The sequence below is a fragment of the Elephantulus edwardii genome, unplaced genomic scaffold, assembly GCF_000299155.1.
Source record: "Elephantulus edwardii isolate Elephantulus edwardi_28Jun2011 unplaced genomic scaffold, EleEdw1.0 scaffold00507, whole genome shotgun sequence".
NCBI classification, from domain to species: Eukaryota; Metazoa; Chordata; class Mammalia; order Macroscelidea; family Macroscelididae; genus Elephantulus; species Elephantulus edwardii.
In genome coordinates this window covers 262,090-272,799 of record NW_006400257.1, presented here as the reverse complement: position 1 = coordinate 272,799, position 10,710 = coordinate 262,090, and the positions used below count along the sequence as shown (strand labels likewise).

The following is a 10,710-nucleotide window of genomic DNA, read 5'->3' as shown; positions in this document are numbered from 1 at the left end:
GAACTTTCAGAAATTGAAGCTGGATTCAGAAGATGCCATGAAGCAAGGGAAATCACTGCTGATGAATCTTGGCTGAAGCCTGAGAATACAAGAAATATGCTTACTTGTGTTTTTAATAACTATGCAAATACTGTGTCGATTGTAACAAATGATGGCTATCATTGAGAAGAATAGGAATCACAAAACACTTAGCTGTGCTCATGTGAAACCCATACTTAGACCAAGAAGCAGTTGTCTAAACAAAATAAGGGAAAAGTATATATCAGGCTTGTATCCTTTCTTCATAACCTATTCAATCTGTATGCTGATAAAATCATTCTCAGATTATATGAAGAAGAATGTAGCATTAGGATTGGAGGAAGACTTATCAACAATCTGTGTTAGGCAGATGATAGACTCTTGCTTGCAGAAAATGAAGAAAGCATGAAGTATTTACTGAAGAAGATCAAGGGTATCACCATCAATATGGCTTACATCTCAACATCAAGAAAACAAAAATCCTCACCACTGGACAAATTGGTAACATCATCATAGATGGAGAAAAGATGGAAGTTCTCAAAGACTTCATTTTACTTGGCCCTGTAATCAAACACATGATAGCAGCAGTCAAGAAAGCAAAAGATGTATTGCACTGGGAAAATCTACTGTCAAGGACCTCTCCAAAGTGCTAAAGAGCAGGGAGCACTGGTGGCCTAGTGGCAAGAAGCTGCACTGCAATCCTGAAGGAACATGGTTCAAATCACTAGCTGTTCTGTGGAAGAAGGATGGGCAATCTCCTCCCATGTGATTAACTGCCTCTGAAAACCTGCTTGGAGGCTCAGCTATCAGTCTCTTCCAACTCTACAGTACACAAAGTGCTAAAGAGCAACAATGTCAGTTTAAAGGCTAAAGTGTGCCTCACTCAAGTCACGGTCTTTTCAGTTGCTTCCTATGCATCTGAGACTTGAACAACAAATAAGCATGACAGAAGAACTGAAGACTTTGAATTATTGTAAAAGAGTCCTGACTATACTAGGAATAAACAAATCTCTCTTGGAGAAAGTGAAACCAGGGTGCTCCTTTGAGTCAAGGATGATGGAATTTTATCTCACATACTTTGGGCATATTGTCAGGAAGAGCCAGTCTTTATTTTTTTCATTCATACACTACATGGTTCAAAATCAAGAAGGGGGTTCATCAGGGATGTATTCTGTCTCTATACCTTTTCAATCTGTATGCCAAACAGATCATCTGAGATGCTGGGCTGTACGAAGAGGAATGTGGCGTCAGGATTGGTGGAAGAGTCATCAAGAGACTGCATTATGCAGATGACACAACCATGCTTGCTGAAACTGAGGAGGACCTGAAGCTCTTGCTACAGAAAGTGAAGGATTGTAGCCTCCTATGTGGATTGAAGCTCAACATCAAGAAAACAAAGATTCTCACCACTGGACCAACTGGCAGCATCAGCATGGATGGTAAAGAGAGATTAAGATAGTTAACAGTTTTAGTTTACTTGGCTCCACAATCAACACTCTTGGTAACAGCAGCCAGGAAATCAGGAAATGAATTGCATTGGGAAAGTCATCTGTGAGGAACCTCTCAAGAGTACTGAAGAGCAACAATGTCAGGGTGGAGACTAAGGTGCACCTGATCTGGGTTATCGTCTTTGCAATTACGTGCTATGCATCAGAGAGTTGAACAGTGAATAGGGATGACTGACAGAGAATTGATGCCTTTGAACTGTGGTGCTGGAGAAGAGTGTTGTATATACCATGGACTGCTAGGAGAACAAACAGGTTTTTCCAGGAGAAGGTGAAGTAGGAATGCTCCTTCGAGTCAAGGATTCTAAAGCTTCATCTGACATACTTTGGGCATGTTGCAAGGAGGTCCTTGGAGAAGGACCTCATGTTTGGCAGAGTGGAGGGGAGGCGAAGGAGGGGAAGACCTTCGATGAGATGGATCAATTCTGTGACTGGAGTGGTGGGAATAAGTGTATTTGAGATGGCTAGGTTGCCACAGGCTAGAGCAGCATTTAGAGCTCTTGTACACAGGGTCACTATGAGTCACAAGCGACTCGATGGCACATAACAATTTTGATCAAAGTTTACAGAAAACTTGGATTTCCATTCATTCATTATCGCACATTTTCCTCTCTACTTGCCCCCATCCCTGTTCGCTTTCCTCTTTAAAAAGATTATTTCATACCACAACAAGATAAAGGTAAATAATAGAAAAATGGGCACAGGATATGAATAGACACTTCACCAAAGAAGACATTCAGATGGCCAACAAGCACATGAAGAAATGTTCAAAATCCCTAGCTCTAAGAGAGATGGAAATCAAAACAACTATGAGATCATCTCACCCCAGTCAGAATAGCAAAATTTAACAGAACAGCAAGCAAAGCAACAAATGCTGGCGAAGTTGTGGAGAAACTGGAACCCTTATTCACTGTTGGTGGGAGTGTAAAATAGTGCAACCACTGTGGAAGGCGGTATGGCGCTTTCTCAAAAAGTTACAAATAGAGATACTATTTGACTCAGCAATTCCACTACTGGGAATATACCCTGAAGAGACCATAACCGACATCCAAGCAGATATATGCACACCCATGTTTATTGCGGCCTTGTTCACAATGGCAAGGACTTTGAAACAACCCAGGTGCCCATCAACAAACGAATGGATAGAGAAGCTGTGGTATATTCACACAATGGAATACTATGCTGCATTGAAAAACAAGAAATTCATGCAAAATTATTCAAAATGGGTGACCCTGGAGGACATTATGCTGAGTGAAATATCTGTCACAAAAGGACAAATACTGCACGGTGCCACTGTTGTAGAATGGAACTGACATCAGGGTTGGGGTAAGACTGAGAAAAACTGGATAAATTATGTAGACTGCATTGAAACAGATGAGGGAGAGAATAATTTAAAAGCGATATATGATAGGGTATTATAGTTATCACAAGAGTCCAGAATTAAGGGTGCATAGTGGAGTGTACCTGGGGAGGTAGGAGGGGTGCGCGGGGACTGTATACCGAAGAAAGAATTTTTCTTTTACTTTTTCAAAGAGAGGAGCGGACTGGGGGGGGCGGGGGGAGGGCTGGGCAGGGAGAAAAGTGCAACAATGAATGAATGGAAATCCGAAATCTCTGTAAATGTTCATTAAAATTATTAAAATAAAATTTAAAAAAAAGATTCTTTCATTGTTGCACAATTTCCTCTCCCTGCCCCAAGAACCAGTCTTTAAAAAAAGACATCTTGCTAAGAAAGGCAGAGGGTCAGCAAAAGAGAGGAACACCCTAAAGGAGTTGGGTTAATCACAGTGACTGTAACAATGGGCTGGAGCATGTCAGCGATCATGAAAATGGTGCAGGAGAGGAAAAGGCTCAGGTCTGCTGTTCACAGATTCACTTGAGGCTGAAGTCAATGCTCTGACACCTAACAACAACATTAACAATCCAGATTGCTTACTATTGGTGTTTATACATGATAACTAATTTCAGTTTTTAATGAAGTATGAATTGCCTTACATTCAATTATAACCCACTTTTCTCTAAGTAAGTAAGATATATCTGCAGTGAGAGACTTCTCCAAATTATTGAGGAGTAATGATGTCAGTTTGAGGACTAAGGTGCATTGGATTCAGGCCATAATCTTTCCCATTAACTGCTATGCATCTGAGAGCTGGACAGTGAATAAGGATGACAGAAGAATTGACGTCTTCTGTGGTGTTAGAAAACAGCACTGAACATTCCACGGATGGCCAAGAGAATAAACAGATATGTGTTGGAGAGGGTGTAGTCGGAGTCCTCTTTGGAGGCAAGAATGTGAAGGCTTTGCCTCACATACTTTGGGCATGTTGCTAAGAGGGGCTATTCCTTAGAGAAGGACATGATGCTGGGAAGGGTGGAGGGTCGACGAAGGAGAGGAAGACCCTCAACTGGGTGGATTGACATGGTGACAGCTGCAATGGGCCCTTGTGTGTCAGGAAGTGTGAGGATGGTACAGGATAGAACAGGGTTCCAATCTTTTGTTCACTGGGTTACTATGAGTCATACTCTAGTTGACAGCACCTAACAACAACAACAAATAAGATATTACCTCTACATATGCCTTATTTAATTAATAGATCAAGCATCATGTTTTTATTGTGGAAATTTTCAACTTTCATCAAAGTGGAGGGGAATATTGTAAAGCACCACTTAGTACCTACCTATCAGTGAATTTAAGGGTTATCAATTTATGCTTTGTTTCACATATACCTCTCTGTTCCCCAGCTCCGTACACTCGTATACTATCTCACATACATGCACTAGATTATTTTGATGCAAATTTTATACATCATGTAATCTCATATGTAAATATTTTAATATACATCTTTACTCACAAGTATTTTTCAAGTTATTTTGTTTTTATCAAGACCACACAAAATACCACTCTTTATATTTCATTGAGATTATATATATGTGTGTGTGTGTGTATATATATATACCTATATACCTACACACACACACACACACACACACACACACACATAAAGTATTTAGGTAATTATTGACGAAACCAGCCAGGTTTTCCTAAAGAATTTTCCACTTCGGGGATTTGAAATATTGCATTAAATAGCTCAGCTTCTAAGTAACATTCTTTCTCTTTAATCATCTTCTTATAATTTTGATTTGGCATCACAAGAGATACGGGAAAAATGTAATTATCCTGGCAGTGAAGTGGGTGTGGATTTTGAGCTGGAAAACTGCTGGTGGATGGATTAACAGAGGAGGAAAGGTGAGAATACTCATAGACCAATGCAACTTGTTTCCATTATGACTCTTTTCTGCAATGAACATGCATCACTCTTATAATGAAAAATCAGTAAGTAAAATGTTTCAAAAAGAAGAAATGGTAGGGGAGGAAGTGAGCACTATTCTTACTTTCCAGTTCTCCCTCCTCTCCAGAAAGACTGTTGCATCCTTGACTTTCTGTTCCAGGGAAAGTGAAGTGCAGCCTTTCCTCTGACTCACAATTTCAAGTGTTTCCCACCCCCACAGCCTTGCAGCAGGGGTGGAACAATGGAGTCCCGCTCTTGCTCCTGTAACATTTCACAGGCCTTGACGCCAGCTTGCACGGAAGCCTTCAGCTCTGGGCCATTCACCAAGAGGCTGCAGCTTCTGAATCTCCTTGACAGAAACCAGGGGGTTCTGTATCCTCATCTAACAGAAGCGCAGCTCTGGGCCATAGGGAGACCTCCTAAAGACTGTTCAGGTTAAGTATCTTCACATTTCTTATGGAAATCTCAAGACTTGGGAAGGATTGTACCCCTGCCAGCTGCCAGTCATAATTCCAGGACCCTCTGAATTAGACCCTTCATGTACTCAGGCCCTTAAAAAACTCTGGTGACATGGCTAAATTAAAGTGAATGTTACCAACCAGGTCCTCTTTCACCTGTGTCGTGAGAACTGGGGAAAGGTAGATACGGATAGATTTTCGAGGTTTCAGCCTAGTGAGAAGCAGCCCCGAAAGGAGAAGAGAGAGACACCAGAGTCAGGACACAGGAAGCGGTGAGGCACATGTGACCTGGAGTCACACAGGTCCAGTCTATTGTCACACTGTTATCAACTGAATTGTGCCACCCAGAAAGATATGTTGAAGTCCTAATCTTTGGTACCTAAGAACTTTATCTTGTTTAGAAATAGTCTTTGAAGATGGGATCAGTTACAAGAAGAGGTCATTCTGGAGTAGGGTAGGTCCTAACTCATCTGAGTAAGGTCTTATAAAAAAAGACGTGCAAAGTTAGCCTGAACAATGGCCATGTGACTATGGAGAAAGGCACAAGTTGAAGAATGCCAAAGATTTCCAGAAGCAAGTAGACACCGCTGGGCTGATTGGCAGCATCATGATAGACAATGAAGAGACTGAGATTGTTAACAGCTTCAATTTGCTTGGCTCCACAATCAACACTCTTGGTACAGTCAGGAAATCAAAAGATAAATTGCATTGGGAAAATCTGCTGTCAGGGACCTCTCCAAAGTACTGAAGAGCAATGATGTCTGTCTAGAGACTAAGGTGTGCCTGATCCAGGCTATGGTCTTATCAGTTACTTTCTATGCATCAGAAAGCTGGACATAACTAAGTATGATAGGAGAATTGATGCCTTTGAGCTGTGATGCTGGAGAAGAGTACTGAATATACCATGGACTGCTAGAAGAACAAACGAGTTCATCCTAGAAAGGGTGAGACCAGGCTGCTCTTTGGACGCAAGGATTCTGAAGCTTTGTCTGATACACTTTGGGCATGTGGCAAGGAGAGGGACATCATGCTTGGGAGGGTGGAGGGACAGTGCAAGAAAGGAAGACCCTAGATGAGATGGATTGACTCAGGGACTGGAGTAAGGTGTGTCAGAGACAATGAGGTTGGCACAGGATAGAGCAGGGTTCAGAGTTGTTCATAGGGTCGCTATGAGTCACAAGCGACTCAACAGCACTTAAAAACAATAACAACTAGACACTAGGAGTCAGTAGCCTGATTTGGACTTTTTTTTCCACTTCTTGTTGTGTACTGGAGTTGTATCCGACTGGCACAGGAGGCAATCAGAGGAGCATCTGGTGGATCTGAACCGCATGCCTTTGGGATTGCAGCACAGCTTCTTACCACTAGGCCAACAGAGCTCCCTTGATTTGGACTCCTAACCTCCACAACTTATGCTCCTGAAAGCTTCCTGTGTCATGATCTTTTGTCACAAAATCTTAGCACCCAGAGCTTTATTACTGGTATCTCCCAAGCACAGTTCTGCCCAAGGGTTCATTTTAGAGACATCTGTAATCCTGAGAGGATCAGTATTAATCTTCCTCACCTACACAGTGATTGGCAGCATGAGGACAGGTGCTTCTCAGCCAAGAGGAGAGAGAACTGGAAGTTTCCCTTTTAGCTCCATGCATCACTCCCCCTCCCTTTTGCGGGGGAGCTGACTATGTTCACTCTGGAGGGACTGAGGGAAGCCAGGGCTGGCTCTAATTCGATTTTGCTTAGACGGAGCTGGCAGCTGGGAACCACTTTCCCTAGGATTGCCCTCTACTGGGGAAACTCCATGACGGAGACAGGGCAGCTGACAGAGGGAAGCCTCAGGCTTGAGGAGGCTGCTGCAGCAGTGCCCCTGGGGACCACACAGGCTCGTGCTGGCTGCGGAGCCATGGAGACAGTCAACGCCAAGTTTGTTCCTGAGGTTCCCCTAGAAAGGCCTGAGGAGAAGGATTTCCTTATCAGTAGCACAGCAGCAAATACAAACGAACCCAGGACACAGCAAAAAAGGGTGGGATTTGGAAACTTGGAGACCTGGGGCCCAGTCCGGTGCTCTTTCAGTCCATGACCTTGTGAATTTTGGTCAAGTTATTTTGATCTTTGCCCATATCCTAGCTTGTTTGTAAAATGAGTATACTTAAGACCTCCCTCATTTGGGCTATGAAGAAAGTTACTTGAAATCATGCATTATAAACTAGAACCTAGAAGACAATAAGTATTCATTTATTTCACAAGAGTGAGGAGAAAGAAAACCACTGGCTTTTGAAGCCTCAGTCCATGGCTTATCAGCCTATTAGACAAAACCAAGCACGAGGCATCATGACATTTGTTGGACTCCTTGTTTCAGTGAAGATGTGTGTTTACCATTCACCAAGGGCTCCTGAGAGGTTCCCTAAACATTCTGGCCCTCACAAGTGGTTTCCATGGGTAGCCTAGGATTGACACGCAGGCACAAAGGATCTGTTCTCAGAGATCTGGTCAGCATCTCCCTCAAACCCTTTGCTGTCCTTCAGGAACCTGAAATGCTGTGCTGTTCTTCCTTTGTGCTATCAGCTCCACGTCCCTGTCCCGAGGAAGGCCAGAATGACACAGCTACATGTCACCCTGCGAGCTGCAAACAGCTGGTATTGAAAAATATCCTTGAGGACTACAACTTTCACAGAGGAGGTTACCATGCCAACGACAGCCTCCTTGCCCAATAGGGATGAAAGGAAACAAGGCCGCAGGTGATACACATCTATTGTGTGTTCCCAGACTTGCCTAGCACCCATTAGGGGTTGCTCACTGCTGTAAGGCGGGATGGGGCTGCACAGAGGGGTAAGGGAATTCAGGTTAGATTTAAAGTGAGACTCCAGGCCTGGCAGGCCTGATGAGTGCAGGGCAGGGCCAACCAAGGAAGATTGGGAAATGTTTTTCAAGATTGATACCCATCTCTTGTTGAAATGTGTGGGTGTGGTACTGACAGCAAGCGTGGGAGGGGATGCTGCCCTAGATACCAGGTTCTGGCTGTGATGAGAACTTCAGCTTCCTCCAGGTTCTTTTTACCCTTGCCAGGAAGTCACCTGTGCTCTGGGTTAGGGAGGGAAAATCCTAGCCCTGTTGACCTTGCGAAATTATAGAACAAAGAGGATGGATCACAGACTATCCTGGTGATGGCTGAACCGAAAAAGGAGAACATCCAGGCCAGACACCCTCTGGGAGAAGCACCAGGTTTTAGCGACAAGGCTTCACCAATCCCACGGAAGGGTCAGTCATTACCTAGGGGGTAATTCCTGCCCCTATATCCACATACTTAGTCCAGAACGTGCAAAGACAGTAGAGAAACTATCATTTATTAAGAACCTACTGCATGCCAAGCACTCCATATATGCGTGTTCACCGCCCCTCCCCCATTTAATTATCAGAACCAATCTGCAAACTAGGAATTACATATGTCATTTTAGGAGAAAATCATGTTCAGAGAGGGTAAATACATCAAATAGTTGGGATAGAAACCTCTACCACCTCCCTAAACGGCATCCCACAGTCCAGACAGGATAACCTCGAGGTTATCTATCCTATTTTCTGGAAAGATATCTCTGGAAGCTGCCACCTCCCCCTTCAGTCTTTCCTCCAAGTCCTTCTCAGGTGTCACGTCAGTCGGCTGACAACAGGGCTAAATGGACACAGGCGGCGGGTGTCTGGAAAAGCTGCCCCCACCTCCAACGTCCATGTCCCCACCAGGAGATGCTGGGGGTGGGGGCATCCTCTGTGTTCCTACAACCCGCGGGAGAGGAAACCCAGGCTCCAGCCAAGGGCCTTTTCCCCAAGGTCAGAGTCGGTCAGCCATGAGGCGGGAACCACTCAGGCCTTGCCGAGCCTCCGGCTCATGAACCCCCGCGCTCCCTCAGTCCCAGTGCACTCTGCAAACACCGGGGCGAAGGGGACAATGGGGGCAGGAGCGGAGGGAGCGGCGGCGGGGTGCGCGTGCTGGGGCGCCGGGGGCGCAGCGCGGGGGCGGCTCTGGGACTCGGCGGCCCCCAGCGGCGGAAACGACCTCCATCCCGGGCGCGCTCCCCGGCCCGCCCATCGCCATGTATGGCGCTTCCTCCCGCAGCCCTACAAGGCGCTTCCTCTCCGCCAGAGGCCCATACAAGGCGCTTCCTTCCCGGCGCGTCTGGCAGACGGCCCGCGGGTCCGCCCGCGCCCGGGAGCCAGCGGCCAGGGGACCCGCTGCCAAAGAGGGGGCGGCCGGCGGGAGCGGCCTGGCGGGCGCCCGGGGCTGGGGACGCGCGGCCGGGCGCAGCGGAGGTAAACGCGGGCAGGCGGTCCCCTCTCCTGGGCGAGGCTCCCCGCGTCCCCCACCGGCTTCCTATTCTGCTCCTCTCTCCTCCCCTAACTCTGAACACAGCACACCCTGCTGGGAACCTCCGGGAGCTGAAACTGCTAGGCGGGAGCCCGCCCCACCTCCTCAGCCCCTTCTGTTTTGCAAATTCACCTTTGGTAATATCTGCTAGTGTTTTTTCTCTCTTCCTCCCTATCTGCTGTTTCCCACTCTTCCCTGCCTTAACTTGAACTGTCCACTCTCCCTGCAGGCCCCTTTCTGCCCCATTCTGCTAGGCTGACCCCCATTCTGATGAGGTGCTGGTGCTGGTGGTTCTGGGTGCAAACCCTCCCCTTTCACGTCCTCACTTTACAATCTGTGACACGCTTAACACGTTGTTATACATTTCTTCATTTATTGGGACTGCGATTTGATCTCCCCCACTTTTGTAATCCTAGTGCCTAGCAGTGGAAGCGCTTGGTAAATTATAGTTATTATTGTGTCCCAGTGGGGGGAAAGCATCGTGTATGTTTGCAGGTCCGCCACAGCCCCCTTTCACTCTATGGACATGGGTCTCCGACTTTAGCAGCTGACGCTGGCTTCTCTACCTGTTGTGGCTTCATGGTCAAGAGGGTCACAGGCCCCAGAAGCCCGCAAGGGTAGTTTGATTCTGCAGAGGGCGGAAAGGAGCCACAGCTGGGCCAGATGGACACCTCAGTGGGCTGAGATCTGGAGGTGGGCCCACTGGATGCCTTTCCCCAGCCCAGAGAACCCTCTGTCCCCCTTTTGCTCAGCCTACTAGTTCTGGTTTCCCCACAGCGGCCACCAGCAGGCCCCCATAAGGCTCTCCCTACTGTGTTTCCTGGCCCAGCCTGAGAGCTATCTTGGCCTGATCGGCTGTGAGATGAGCAAAGGTCAGAGAGGAGTCAAAATTCAGCAGAGGCCCAGCCCCAGCTCTAACAGAAGCTCAGCACATCCAAGTCTAGACTTTTTTTGCCAGAGCAGCCTGTGATCCTTACATAGTTCTGCAGCAGGTGAGGTAGGGAAGAGGCTTCTAGCACCAAGCCTCTAAATTGTTATTAGGTGCTATTTTTTTTCCCTATAATTATATTTTATTAATTTTCATA

The 10,710-nt window shown here is 46.2% G+C and overlaps 1 protein-coding gene across 1 annotated transcript in view; it reads right to left on the bottom strand.

The window, feature by feature from the left end:
* Positions 1-10,143: 10,143 nt before the first annotated feature.
* Positions 10,144-10,710, bottom strand: part of ETF1 (eukaryotic translation termination factor 1) — a 58,927-nt gene continuing 58,360 nt past the window's right edge. The window contains exon 13 of the mRNA XM_006903086.1: positions 10,144-10,480. Within this exon, the coding sequence (XP_006903148.1) occupies positions 10,144-10,480 (337 nt within the window). The remainder of the gene's footprint in view (positions 10,481-10,710) is intronic.